Source organism: Bison bison, unplaced genomic scaffold (genome assembly GCF_000754665.1).
Source record: "Bison bison bison isolate TAMUID 2011002044 unplaced genomic scaffold, Bison_UMD1.0 scf7180017864382, whole genome shotgun sequence".
NCBI lineage: Eukaryota > Metazoa > Chordata > Mammalia > Artiodactyla > Bovidae > Bison > Bison bison.
Window position 1 is genome coordinate 4,479,564 of NW_011494954.1, and position 15,395 is coordinate 4,494,958.

Genomic DNA, 15,395 nt, shown 5'->3' on the forward strand with positions numbered 1-15,395 from the left:
AGTGGTGGGCAAGGGGCATGTCTGAATAGGGAAGAATGCATGTCCATCAATATGATAGATTCATACTGAGTTTGATGGCAATTTTAATCATAACCCTTGAAATTATTAATTAAAAAAAACCACAAGTACTTTACCTTTATTCATCACGAAACTGTTTTCTCTCCCAGTTAGTATGTAAAGGAAACATACTTTCACACTTGATTTCAATACTTCTGCAGTGTTCTATATTCTTCATGCCTATATATGTGGTCTTATGGAGACTGAAAGTTTCCATAGGGTACATAGGATTTAATGAGACAAGTGTGACCTTGCAAATTGTAAGTATTGTATAAAGTACTCAATACATCAGCAAGATGTACCATCACTTTTTTATTTGGCAATAGAGAAACACCATGTTACAGTGCTTATTTTGGCTAAAGAGTCAGTGCTATTTTTTTTTCCTGCTATCGTAGTGTTTTACATAAATTAATGAATGCAGTCTTTACACTTAGGAATAGACACACTTACAGATATCAGCCAAGTGAAGCTAATACACAGTTGTTCTCAAACTAAGCAAAACAACAATATAAACACAAGTAACAAAGAAAGGATGCCCTTATTTCCATTAATCACAGATTATATAAATTCTTCAGTTTCACATACAGAGATATTTCTAAATTTGCTTTATCCAAGCAAAAAAAATTTTTTTTAATTCAGTGTCATTCTTATAATCACTTTGAAAAGTACTGACATATTCCAAATAACTCCCTAATATGTGTTCACTAAAAATAAAAGCAAATTATGTTATGAACATAATTTAAAATTTCTGATTATGAAAGGTCACAGAGAAGTATGTTAAATGTTACTTTGGCATTTCTATCTCATAGGTTTAAAGGAATGATAAGCTAAAGAATTCTTTTTAATGCAGATAATCATCCGTAGGCAATCAGTTAAGTGGAAAATATTACATCTTAAGGCAAGAAAAAGTTTGCAAATATTTTTTATAAAGTCAGTTAATTGAAAAAATTAGTAGAATCAAACAGATACAAATAAAAAATACTTATGGGAAGGAAAAAGTTCTTTGGCGCTGACTGTAACAGTATGAAAAACTTGCCTTCTTTTTAAAAAAGAATCTCATTTTGACATTTAATAAACATATTGTAATCCTTCAGAAATAACTAGCCTTTTAGTTGAACAAAGATGTAGAGAAACCAAAGGAGAAAGAAAAATTATCAAATAGAAATCACTTGAACACTTACTTTTTTTCTTCCAGAAAATAGGAGGAAAAAAAAAATCCATTTTCTCATGATTAATTCAAGGTCCTCTTATAATTTATATAGAGAAGCAGATAGTAGGATTCATGGTGGCAAAGACAATTTTCTGATAATACTACCATGAGTAAGTGTTAAACAGGGTTTTATCCTAAAAGGCTCTAGACCAGTTTACTTACTTTATATTTTTAAAACATTGCTTTATCTGTTCAACCCAATTTCAAGGCAAATTGGAATTGGAACATACACCTTAAGTACTCTTTAGTGGTTAGAAACATTTTTAAGAGATGTTTCTTTAGAAAAGTCAGGTTTCTTCCCTTACAATAGAGAGGGGTTTTTTATACCCATTACCCTAAAAATCTATTTGGTCACTCTTGTCTCTTGTGTCAAAGGCCACAAAGAAAGCATCTTACTAAAGTAGTAGCTTCTGAACTGACCAGAAACTAACCAACCTCAAGCACTGAACATGACAAACCATTCTCTTTAACATGGACAATTTCTTTTTTTTAGGTGAAGTATAAAAGAGAAAAATACAACTTCTGGAAAGCCACTCATTTTATCTGATGAAATAAATTCCCCAGAGTTGTTTCATGTACTAGCAGCATTATTAAATAGTGCAATTCTTTGAAACAGATTTCAAACAATATTCTACTCAAATAAAAAAGTAATTAAGTTTACTTATAGTTTTGTTTATAAAACCACAGCTTAAAACTTTCAGTCCTTCAAACAGGAAAATTAACCTAAGCAATAACTATCTTGCTTACACAATACTAGGGATGGGTATGTGCAGACATATGTATATGTGTGAATCATTCAAAGTCACTGGTACCTCAACAAGAAACCAAAATACAAAATTTAAATTAAAAAATGAAATGCAAAATACTATATAATGGAATTTTTAGCTTTGATATATCTAAAGATATTCCTCTATTAATAATAAGAATTATGAACAGTCAAGTGTTAAATTAAGAATACATGTAAGAAAAATTCAGGAGCTACATACTCAAAAAATATTACAGCAATATTTCATATTGTTTAATGCTGTAACCTACACATTATGGAATACAGCACATGCAACTAGCATAAAGATTCTGAATCTATTTTGTAACTAGTATTACATAAATATGGCACATACATAAACTTAAAACCTTAAACAATTATGCTTCTTTCCCCACTTTTCATTTTCTACTCATTAATCAGAAACTAGGCACTTTAATCTAAAAATACATTTAAAAATATATATTTTAGATCCTTTTGGATAACTCACTCCCAAAATGAATAAAGAACACTTCAGGAGCAAAATCAACAAATCTAATCCATTGTTATACTGAGCCAGCCACTCTAAGTGGTATATAATTTACACACAAAATTAAAACAACTGTGAAAGTATCTAATATACTCCAGACCCTTATTCATACAAACTACCCATTTGTTCATATATTTATCACAAAGGACAAGAAAACATACTTCTATACCATTAAAAAATATTTTGTTCTATATTCAGGGGGGGAAATCTTCTTTAAGACCTCCCTAAGATTCAAAGTGTCAGTGAATATTTTAAAAATATGGGCATAATATGACAAACTCTCAAGTGTGCTAAGTTCTCTATGAAATAACTAAAAGCTAGTTTTATAGAAGGAGAAAGAAGAAATGATTTTACTAAGTCAAAATTAATACCTTAGGATGTTGAGAGAGAGTCTCAAAAATACATGGGAGAAATTTTAATTGCTGTCATAGTTAACAAATGTTATATTTTTAATCAACATTCATTCAAGGGAAATGCTCTTATCTATACCAAGATAAAAGAAATTTCTTTAGTCTCTCTATTGTAACTTATGGGACCAACAGTAACATATTTGGGAAACTTCAGTAAATCTAATATAAACTTGTAAACTTCTCAGTGGCAATTCATTTAAATGTTTTATAACAATACTCGGCCATTACAATTTCTTTGATTCAAATACTTAAGCAAATGCACAAGCAATAACGTAAGCAGTACATATTAAACACCACTACTGCCTAAACTAGATTAAACAACGAACAACTTTACAATTAAAAATACATTTTCAGGCAAAGTTAAGTTCGTTGACACTAGGAGTAATATATTCTTGCATGTGTGGGCCATAGAAGTCTTGGCTAAAATACATATCTTCAAGGTGTGAAGCGTAAAAACAAAGCTTTTGAGAATGAAACTGGACATTTCAGACAGCTTGAAGACAACAAATCGATTAATTCCCACATACTGCTTTCAAGTCAAGCAATATTTCTATAAAATAAACAACATTTCACAACAATTATTACCTAAAGCTTGTAAAAAGACACTTTGGATACACTACACAGGGATTCAATGACAGAACTTCTGTGTAAGTACAGTACAATCACTCATTCTTTACAAGGTTGTTTTAATCCTCCCTGAGTCCATATCCATCAATTCTGTAATATATGTTACAAAATTAATAGTTACCTTAAAATATTTCATAGCACACTAAACTGTCTGATTTTTATGGTACTTATTGTACTTTGGCTTCTAATAGGCCACTGGGCATAACAGGAACATGACTATTTAAACAGCTACTAGTATGCCTCAGCGCATCAGCTCCAAGACAGGCCATTAAAAGTTCAGTGCGGCGAACAAGCAACTGCATGAGGTCTTCAGCTAGAGACTCTATACTGGAATAGCGCACCTTCTCGAAATCAAAAATGTCTTTGAGAAAGAAAAGAACTTGATTCTGGAAAATGAACACAAAACAAATTGGCACTTGTTAGACCAAAATTATATTAAATCCAAATAGTTAATAGTATTGTAACAAATGTTGAATTAGGGGTCACTTCCACTACTAACTTCAAATCTCAGTGGAAAAGTGTTTCAGCTTTTTTGGAAGGTCTTTTCTTTTTCGGTGAAATAAGGGCTAATTACTACTTGTTTTTACTACTCATGGCTGACGTAATGGTCAACAACCAAAAAAGAGCTCTCTGAGAAATGCCTGTAAACACTAGAGCACTGTATAAGTATAAGGGTCTACTATTATTATTTGATTCCCAGTAACTGAAGTTTTCAGTGTTACCTATGAGCACTGGTACCATTTGAAGACAGAAGAGTACACTATTTCCAATAATTATAAATTCCAAATGTCTATTTTTCTGTGCCAAAAAAAGTTAAGACATGTGAAAAATAAAAATAATTTCAGGTCTCAAATCAGTGGAAGATGGTGAAGGATATTTCATTTCAATAACTTAATACTTAGGCTGAAACTCATTTTAAGCATCTTGTATACTACTAAGTATTAAGTCTCAGGTTGTTATGTTGTGATGGAAAAAAGTATTTCCAAAGAGCAACAACAAACAAACAGGAATATTTAATTTCTATCCTACAGAAAATCAAATGTTATGTGTGTTAGTCACTCAGTTGTGTCCGACTCTTTGCCTGCCAGGCTCTTCTGTCCATGGAATTCTCCAGGCAAGAATACTGGAGTGGGTTGCCATTTCCTTCTCCAGGGGATCTTCCTGATCCAGGCATCAAATCCAGTTCTCCTGCATTGAAGCCGGATGCTTTACCATCTGAGCTACTAGGGAAGCTCCAGAAATCAAATGTTAAGAAGTACTAAGAAGGCACATCATAGATTTCAATGGATTTTCTATCTGGGAAGGGTTGTTGGCAATCAACTTTCCAGTCCCCTCATTTTACAGATGATAAAGAGGAGAACAAAGCATGATTTGCCCACAGTCACAAATGTTCATTAAGGTTAGACAATTCCCAGTCCAAAGTTTTCCCACTAAACACCTACGTTACAGTTGAGAGGTCAAGTAAATGCATCAAAGATGTATGAGTTTTCAATGACAGTAAAAAAAAAAAAAGAAGTCCTAAGCTATTTACATAAATGCTACATTAATAGCACATAAACAAAATAATTTAATTTTTTAAATGAAAGGTATAGAGAAACATCCAAAACTCCAAATATCAAAAACTTTCAAATTTATACTTGATTATGTTTACTTTTATTTGCTCCTTTAAACTCAGCCTAAATTAAGGACTATGAAATAGTGAGACTTTTATTGGCACTGTGCCAGGCAGAAAATTCTGCAACAAGATGCAATTTGTGTTTTGTCAATTTAAATTGCTGACATTAGAATACAATTTTAAACTTCCATCTTCTTTCTTATAGCTAGGATTTTATCATTCACATTATTTTGAACCAGAACTTATTTTTAAACTGCCGCATGTGCAATAAAATAGATGTTATTTGTTTTACAAATTTCAAGTGTCAGGCATGAAGAATTATCTATAGCAACTTGTTTAACATTGTAACACACATGAGAACATATATCCATTACAGAAGGAATTGAAATGGTGAATGGAATTGTTGTCTTTTATCCAGGATAAAGCACAGATCTATATAAACTGCTCCACGGGCACGGGTGACTTTTATAACTTTATATGTAAATAACAGTCTTTCTTCTACAAAAGCAAAAAGAAACAGTAAAACTTTTTTTCAATTTAGAAAGAAGACATGATTCAATGACTAAACATACCTTGAAGAAGCAACATAAATCATAGAGAGAATTTCTAGGACCCAAAAAGCCCCAGGCTAGGACAGGGCTGATCTGCTCACAAATGGCATAAAAATGGGCAAAAAATCCATCTGGGATCTGTTGCAAAGTAAAGGAGAATCAAATTATTTTTGCCTTCCTGCATTTGCTTGCTAGCCAACATATGACCAGCTCTTTTTGAGGACAGACCAAGGGTCAATGATAAGCCAGTCTAATAAACTTACAAGGAACAGTTAGGAGTCACAGAATGCTTTTAGAACATTTCATAATCTATCCAACAATTTCAATGTGCTGAAAACATTACTTCTTAAAGGCATTTTCACCTCATAAAAAAGAAATCAACAATGCTGTAACCAAGCAATAACAAGAATGCTACAATGTTCCTTAGCAGTACAATTTTTAGGATTAATGAGACTACCATGGTTTTAGCTAGTTCAGTAGAATTGAAGAACTTCTACTCACTTAGATTATCTGAAAAAGACTAAAATAAAGTTTACACTGATTAAGCACAAAAATATGCTTACTAGGATTTTTAACTTTCAGTTACAGAACAGATATTATTGAAGCATTTAATTATGTAATGCACCTTCTTGTGAAATAGTAATATATACAGCTATGATGTAGGAAACTCTCTAAGTTTATTAATAACTTTCTAAATTTCCCATGTTAAATAGAATCCTGTGAGATTTATCATAGCATCTACTGGGCTTAAGTACTCCTTAAGGTTCTGTCTCTTGGAGAAGTTATTTTCTCTTTTCTAGGCTCCAAGACATCGTTTAAACCTCAATTTAAAAATATAGCAGTCGTTGCCATTTAATGAGTACCTATTATATTCCAGATAATGAGCTAAGTTCTACTTAATTTAATAAAATGTTCCTGAAAAAGTAGGTCATGTTAACATCATTATCACACATAAAAAGCGAGACTTCAGAGGGGTTATAAAACCTATCCTAACTCACAAATAAGTAAAGGCCAAAAGGTTTTCATGGATACACTGACAACAGTCTAAAAGATGTTCTGTGTATATTAAATTCTAAATCCTATATTTATATTAACTACATATATTAACTATACTAGGAATTCAGACATGTAAGAAGTTAGCACAGGCACCAGGGAGTAATGTAAGCTGAACTCAACAGTATGTAAGAATTATTTAAGTACAGAGGACAGAGTATGGCATTCCAGGTACAGGAAATAGTTCACCAAAAGGTGAAATATATAGGTATCTGTGGGTACATGAAGAACAGTAGTCCAAGGCACAAGATTTATATTAAGAAGAAGTAAGGTTAGGTATAATAATAATAATAACATATTAATAATATTCCATAACAATCGCTATTATTATAGATACTACTATTTATTAAACTTTTATATATTTACTATTTTTTTATATATTTACTCTTTTAACTTTTATGTTTTACCTCATTTCATCTTTGCAGCAGCTTTATGAGGCAAGTATTAATTCCATTTTGCAAGTAGGAAAACTGAAGGTCAGCTGACAGTTTAACTTACCTATGATCATACCACTGAATATGAAAATCAAACCCAAGTCTACAAGTCTGTTCCCCAGCCCTAAACCAGTGGTTCTCAAACATTAGAGTTTCTAATCATCTTGTTTAAAAACACAGGGTCTTTGTAATTATTTTCTGTACAATTTTTTTTCTTCTTTTTATTTTTGCTGTGCTGCCCGGCATGCAGGGTCTTAGTCCCTGGACCAGGGGTCAAACCTGCGCCCCCTGCAATGGAAGCATGGAGTCTTAACCACTGGACTGCAAGGGAAGTCCCTCATTTTTTATACAATTTTTAAAGGTTACATTACACTTACAGTTATTACAAAATATTAGCTACATTCCCCATGTTTTACAATACATCCCTGTTCAACATCTTTTAAACAAGAATTATTCAAATATATGGTCTCCAGAATTATTTGTAACAAGCACCCTTCTGCAGATGCTCAAAAACACTGCCCTCAGAAATACTATCTCAAAGTTATAAGGCTCAGGCTTAGAAATATGGACATGATAAAATACTATAGGTCAGTGGGCAAATAATAAAAAAAAATAAAAAAACGATAATGATAACCAACACTTGCATAATGCACTATGCCAAGCACTACTCTGAGCACACTGATCCTAACAAAAAACCCCACAAGGTAGATCCTATGCTCTTCTTTAGAGATGAGGAAACTAAGGCACAGGAAGGTTAAGACTTGCCCCAGGTCATGGCTCACAAGTGGCATTCGGAACCAGTCTCACTCCAGAGTCCATCCTTTACCAAAGGAGTGTGTGGCGAGAGCAGTGTGTAGAGGGTGAGATGGGCTGGAGGGTGTGCGGTGTGGGCACAGGATATAGACTTTGTGGTGATTTTTGGTGTTAAATAAAGCAGCTTTAAGAATCAATCATCATTTCTCAATTGGATTACACAAACTAACATCCACTATGTTAAACAATTTTTAAAATCTTGTAATATCATTAAGTGAAAAGACAAAAAAGCAAAAACTCTGTTCCCAACTTCAAAAACAGAGAACCCAACCCAGTGCCAACAGATCACTCATCGAGCTTGAAGGACAGGGCTTATGAGCTGCCATCCCCAGCTGAAAACTGACTCAGACGTTTCTTCAACAAGAGCCTCAAATTACGAAGAAATCCAAGACATGATGAGTTTTACCTTCATCTGTTGCCTTTTCTGTTTCAACACTGACCAACAACTTGAAGCCACAGCCTAAATATATACAGAGGAGAAAAAGCAAGATTTAAATGAATAATTATATAAACTTTCCATTTAAAAAAGAGTGACTATTATTAGAAATTCAAAGTTAAAAGGTCTAAAATGTTTAAAATATTAACTAAAAAGAACTAGTTCATGTTCTTTCTATTGTTTGTAAATATTAATGAAAAGGTATTTATAAATTTTGAAATTAAATTCAAAGCCACTGACAGAGAAAGGCTGAACTCTGGTGCCAAGAAACTCAGTAATTAAATTCAAGTAATATTTTTTCCTCAAGAATTGTAGTAGTGCTGGAAATAGTTATGAGTTGAGCCAAAAGTTTTATTCCAATAAAGAACGAAGAGACATCCCTAGTAACAGGAACTAAAACACCCCAGTGGATTCTGAAGAAATCTGACCCTACTGTGGCATGACCTAACTTCGATCAAGGTTTTTAACTTGTCCCGAAGCAGTTACAGAAATGAAGAACATCCAGCTTTTATGGTTAAAACATACTTTGAGGGAAAAGTGGATTTATGAAAAATGCTTTAAAATGTGGTATCAGGCACTTCCAAAACGACTGTGAAATACCCAACTGAAACTTTTTTTAGTTTTCTAAAGACTCAAACTTTCATTAATTCCACCTACTTCAAGGTACACACTTCAGCCCAACAAAAAAAATGTTAAATAGAAATCTGAGTACAATAAACAACAGAAACTGAAAATATCCAAAGCATATAATACAGTTTAAACCCATTTTATTTTTGCACATGCTTATTTTTTTCTACCTTAATCTTTGTGTGTGTGTTGGCGGGGAGGGGTTTGCAAGTCCATGCCTGGGGTTCTTCAATTCCTTGACCAGGGATTGAACCTAGGCCTTCTGGCACTGAGACTGTGGAATCCTAACCATTGGACAACCAGGGAATTCCCTTCTACTTGAATTTTTTATAGTATTTGGGAAGAAGAAACTCTGCATTTTCCGCAAAAAAAATATATGTATCATCTTTTCACTGAAACTGCTACATTTCTATTTAGTCATAGAGTCATTTCAGTTACAATTTTTTGTTAGGCCTGACCTAGTTTGAAACCCAAGTGTTTTTTGAGATCTAAAGAAATACTGGGTCCTCAAAATCAAGGCAGGGACTGATAGATGAGCCCAAAGGCAAATTTCACTTTCATATGTTATATATCATACACATCTGATCCCAATATCAAAGGATGAGCTCAGTTTCCATAATAGTCGTTCTACAGGCAGACATATATTTATATATATTAATTTTATTCATCTTCTCAGTTCTGACTACTTTTTTTTATCAAATTTAAATGTTGAGAAACGTGAACCATCACTTACAGTTTCTTTGAAGGAGGAGTTTAGCCAGCGATTATTTACTACATTCTGTATGGATGTAGGTGGGTTTTCTAAATCTTCAAAGGAATCCATTAATATAAAATCCAAAACAACATCATAAAAGTTTAGATTTTTTACCTGTATTAAATTGTAAGTTAAAACAGAAATCATTATTACAGAGAGCTGAAATAAAGTCTGAGTGAGGGCTTCATATATGACAACAGCAGCACGTTTTTAGGTGAATCAGGTTAAAAGAGGAGAGACAACACTGAAAATAACTCACAACCAAAAGCTGTAATTCACATGTCAGTTGTTCCTTCCTAGATCCCATCAGGTGAAATTAATCTCTCCCTCCACTCTGTTCTAGAAGTCCTTTGTCCGTGCTTTCATTATGGTATCTACAGGCTCTTTCTGCTCTGTCATTTCTGTGAAAGTCACTCAGTCGTGTCTGACTCTTTGCGACTCCATGGACTGTAAAGTCCATGGAATTCTCCAGGTCAGAATACTGGAGTGGGTAGCCTTTCCCTTCTCTAGGGGATCTTCCCAACCCAGGGACTGAACTCAGGTCTCCCGCATTGCAGGCATATTCTTTATCAGCTGAGCCACAGGGGAAGCCTGTCCTTTAGTTACTGGTATATCCGCCTGTCTTCTCCACCACATTATGAATCTCTTACTCTTTCATTCATGCAGGCTGTACTGTACTACACGCTATACCACGTGTGAACTAGATACTGAGAGGTTCTTAACTGAGTGAAGGAACACCAGAGAAAGAAGGACTGTGAAGACTGTGCCTCCGTGTTTCGGCATCTACTGTTTTCTCTGCCAAGAAAGCCTTCCAGCCCCTTGCAAACTCATTCTTTAAGCTTCCATTACAATAAAATATTCCAGGCTCATCACATGCTTTTTGTATTCTAGTGCTGAAATCAGCCAAATTTCCATGGAGTCCTAGTTCCTTTTAGTGGAGAGTGGGACTTAGAAGCCAAGATTTGTGTGTTAGGGATTGTGTTCTTGCTCCCAGACCCTCTCTGTGAATAGAGTTAGTAAGTTTATGTATGTTTACATATATGCAAACCTTCCTATTTATTTCTCTATTTAGTAAACTATGAATTCACACTAATAGCTCCAATTCCAACCCTAGCTTTTTATATTTCACTTCTCTAATCATGAGAAATCTCACTCTGATTATTCTCAATATATGTATTTTTGTTTGATCCTGTATAGGTAGCCAATCCCCCATCTCCCCTGAGCTGCCACTGTCCTATCTGAAACCACCCTTATACAGGTTACCATTACCACTCTGCTAAAGCCTCTGCTCATTGAGTTTTGGAAGGAAGGAAAAAGCACAAGAAGGAACAAAGGGTTTTTTAAAAAATATACTATTTTCAATTGTTGCCCCAATGTATAGACTGTGGTTGCTATTGTTTACGACTGTATCATAATAACCTTCACAAAATTGGTTTTACTGTCATTTAACAAGGACAAGGAAACAGTGGCCTCAAATTATGTAAATATTATGTATAAATAATGAAAGGGGATAAATATTATAAAAAATCTGACTTACTCCTCTAGCAGCAAGTTCCATTTCAGTATTATCCCAGTGATCAGTCTGCTCTAAAAAATAGATCATTTCATCAAAAACATCTTCAAACTTCTTTGGATTCTGCAGAAGAAAACACACTTTAATCCTAATCTCAACTTTATAACAATGCTCAAACCCTCAAAGTAAATATTCAAGTAAGCTTGTAAGATCTTCATTCTATTAGGTAACAATTAAAACACATTTTCAAGGTATGCCATATTCGTTTGGTTTATTTTGTTAGCCCAACATTTTGCAGAAGTCAAGACTAAGAATGTAAGTAAAATGTCATAAGCAAATGCTTACTACTCAAATATATGTGCTTATTTAGGTTAGTCTTTGAGATGAAAACTTGGTTACAGAAGATACTATGTGATACTTTTGATAGAGTTCTATTCCTTTTGGAGGAACTCTAGTTCAAATCACACTCTAATTCAAATCAATGGGTTTATCAGCCTTGGGAAGGCCAAGATAGCAACATAAGATTTATATTGGGTTTACTGTCTTTCTGCCTGTAATGAGGGAGACCTGGGTTCGATCCCTGGGTCAGGAAGATCCTTTGGAGAAGGGCATAACAAGCCACTCGAGTATTCTTGCCTGGAGAATTCCACGGACAGAGGAGCCCAGCAGGCTCCAGTCCATGGGGTCACAAAGACAGAGCAACCAACACATTTCCCTGTCTTTCTAGTGGTGGCAATTTGATAGGCAGAACAGGCTATTGTGTTTTGTTTATTATTATTTTTTAAATCTTTTGGCCACGTAGCATGTGGGATCTTAAGTTCCTCGACCAGATATGGAACCCACACCCCCTGCATTGGAATCTCAGAGTCTTAACCACTGGACTGTCAGGGAAGTCCTATTGTGCTATTTCAATTTGAATTTATTTGACTATAATACTATGGAACTTTTTCATATAATTATTAAATATTCTGTTTCTTTTGTTTGTTTTTTTTTTAAAAAAAGATTTACATTGGAAATTATAAGTAGTTAATATGATCCTAAATTTATACTGAGCTTCCCTGGTGGCTCAGTGGTAAAGAATCTGCCTGCCAATGCAGGAGATGTGGGTTTAATCCATGGGTCAGAAGATCCCCAGGAGATGGAATGGCCACCCACTCCAGTATTCTTGCCTGGGAAATCCCATGGACAGAGGAGTCTGGAGGGCTACAGTATCCTGTAGAGTCAGACACGATTTAGAGACTAAACTGCAAATTTATGTAGCACTTTTAAAATATGTTTTCCTATTTATCATTTATTTAATCATCATAAGAACTCTGAAATAGGGTACCATAAATATAATCCTATTATACAAATGAGGGAACTGAGGTTCAAAGGGATTGTGTTTGAAAACCAGGTGTTCAAATGGCTCAGGGAAAGTCTGTTTGAGGTTTCTCTTTCTCATCATCTAGACACATCCTGCATAAATGAAAAGTGGTTCCTTACAGTATTAATAAAATTCCTGCCATTGCTTCTGCCTCATTCAGACCCATGAAGATGAATACGAGTGAGAGGCAGTTCAGTTTGTATTTCCAGATTTCTGAGATCTACACTATTTCCTAGGACCTTCTTACTGAACGGGATTGAGGGAGGCATAAGAAAAGAGGTATCAAAATAATAATAGTGGTGGGCGTATAGCTGATTTAATGATAATTCTTACCATGACATTAGTAGATTTTTAAATGGGAAACTGAATATATTCATCAACTTGCTCAAAACTGTATGAACTTTATACACAGAAAATAAATCAACCCAAGCAGAAATACTTTGGGGGTTATTTATTTTTAGTATGTGAATTTTTACAAATATCTACAAAAACATTTTCTTCTATTAAAAATGTAATAATTTTTAATCATCAGTTCAATTGAAATAATAACAATAAAATAAACTTGCCAACAAAACAAGTTTACCTTTCGTGCTTTTACAATTAACGCTGATAAAATTTTCCTTCCACTCTCAGCAAGGAATATCCTGTTGGCTGTTTCTGAAAGAATTACCTGAAAAATATCCATCCCCAAAGAAAAAAGGAAACCTATAATTAATTTGAATGGATATCTGACTTTATAGCACATGTATGTACAAATAACCCTAATACAGTTAATACATGTTGCTGCTGCTGCTGCTAAGTTGCTTCAGTCGTGTCTGACTCTGTGCGACCCCATAGACGGCAGTCCATCAGGCTCCACCGTCCCTGGGATTCTCCAGGCAAGAACACTGGAGTGGGTTGCCATTTCCTTCTCTATGGTACTATTCCAGCAGGTACACCACAGGAATAAAAAAGTCCTAAGTAACTAGAATAAAAAGAGCTCTTGAACAGAAAATTTTAAAAGATTAAAGGGAGATAAATCTGAATTTAAATCTGTTCAATTTAATATTAGAAAAATTTGAAATAATTACACAACTCCAGAACAGAAAAATAAAGAGAATTTTGTTGTTAAATGACCTTATTTTACCTTAGGAAATTGGTGATTTTACAACTGATTCAATTGAAAAACATTCTAGAACACAGACTAATTGATAATAAGAAAAAGGACTTATACTTTAAGCAGTTACTTGTACATACACATCTCTAGCATCAAAATATTGTATTCTGACAAAATGTGGTAGACCCAGGAAGTTACAGGAGAGGATGACAAATGAAGACAAATGAAGGGAGACAGCAGGGAGGAAAAATAAACTTAGTACTTTTTATTTGCCATTACGAATAAGGATAATAAAGAGCAAAGAGCTGTCCTGTTTATATTCAGCTGGACTCTATAGCATGAGGGTGGGGATGAGTGGCTGGATGAAGTCACTTAATGTTAAAAAAAAAATACCTGAAAAGCCTGTCGAATACAGTGAAGTTTGGCAAGAAAATCACTGTCTCCTAGGCACTCCAACATTTCAGTTCTAAGTAATAAACAGGGGAGACAACTGTTAAAGTGCATTTAAGATCAAGCCTACTACAAGTCTGGAATAAGGCTTAACCTCAGGACCTTAATAAAAAACACATGCCTTTTCAATACTGACAAAATACATAAAAAAATTGTTTTGTGCCTAAAAACATTTTCCCCCTATTCTCATAAATATTTTAAACAAATATCAGACAAACATATCAACAGCATCTTAATATTTTTCATAAACATAAGCCTGATACCTAAGCACTCTTGAGTAAATTTTTCCTTCTTCAACTAAGCGCATGGCCTCTTCGTAAAAAGGACAGTGGCAAAGGGACTCCAGGCTGTAGGTATGCCGCGCTTCTTTGTGCTCTGCAAGCTAAGAATACGTGTGTTAAAACAGACTACACTGATACAGGATGAAAAATTATAAAAAATAAAAAATAGGATCTTACTAATATACTCAATCTGATTAAAATGTGAAAATAATTCAATAAGATTTTACAGCTAGTAAGATCTGAATTCATTTTATTTCAAAGTTCAGTTGTAACAAGTAAAACTTTATAACAAGCTTAGTTTATTTTGAGTCCAATTACTTAAATTCACAGTGTACAGAAAAGCAGTATTTCACAGGTCATCAACAATAATAATTGATGATGAAGCACTGGGGGAAAAAAAGAGAATTTTTTATCATCCAAAGAATGCTTTAAAGTATTAACTCATGATTGTATATGAAGTAAAACTTTCTACAAAAATACTGTAATAATCTCAACTTGGTGAATTCTAGGGAATTTTTTTCTTATATGTATCTTTGATTAACATTTGTATAACTGAAAAATAGTCATGTACTCTGGCTAGCATAACGACTCTACAAATGGAACTCCAGGCTTCTGACAGTTCATTAAAAAATAACTGTAAACACTACAGAGTTGGCAGCTAAGCAGAAAAACTCCAGAGCAATTTCATTTCCCAATACCAAGTGATCCACTTAAATAGAATGCTGTAGGGGTTTTTGGTTTTTAAAAATAAAATAAACTACACTTTATTGAGATATAATTCACATACTATAAAATTCACCCATTTAAGTATGTAAT

At 33.8% G+C, this 15,395-nt stretch overlaps 1 protein-coding gene across 1 annotated transcript in view; it reads right to left on the reverse strand.

Moving 5' to 3' along the window:
- Window positions 1–348: 348 nt before the first annotated feature.
- FAM73A (family with sequence similarity 73, member A) overlaps window positions 349–15,395 on the reverse strand; it is a 77,856-nt gene continuing 62,809 nt past the window's right edge. Inside the window, exons 9-16 of the mRNA XM_010857612.1 lie at window positions 14,562–14,680; window positions 14,242–14,314; window positions 13,336–13,422; window positions 11,414–11,512; window positions 9,856–9,990; window positions 8,466–8,519; window positions 5,781–5,897; window positions 349–3,979 (exon numbers count right to left, since the gene is read on the reverse strand). Of these exons, the coding sequence (XP_010855914.1) occupies window positions 3,761–3,979; window positions 5,781–5,897; window positions 8,466–8,519; window positions 9,856–9,990; window positions 11,414–11,512; window positions 13,336–13,422; window positions 14,242–14,314; window positions 14,562–14,680 (903 nt within the window). The 3' untranslated portion in view covers window positions 349–3,760. The remainder of the gene's footprint in view (window positions 3,980–5,780; window positions 5,898–8,465; window positions 8,520–9,855; window positions 9,991–11,413; window positions 11,513–13,335; window positions 13,423–14,241; window positions 14,315–14,561; window positions 14,681–15,395) is intronic.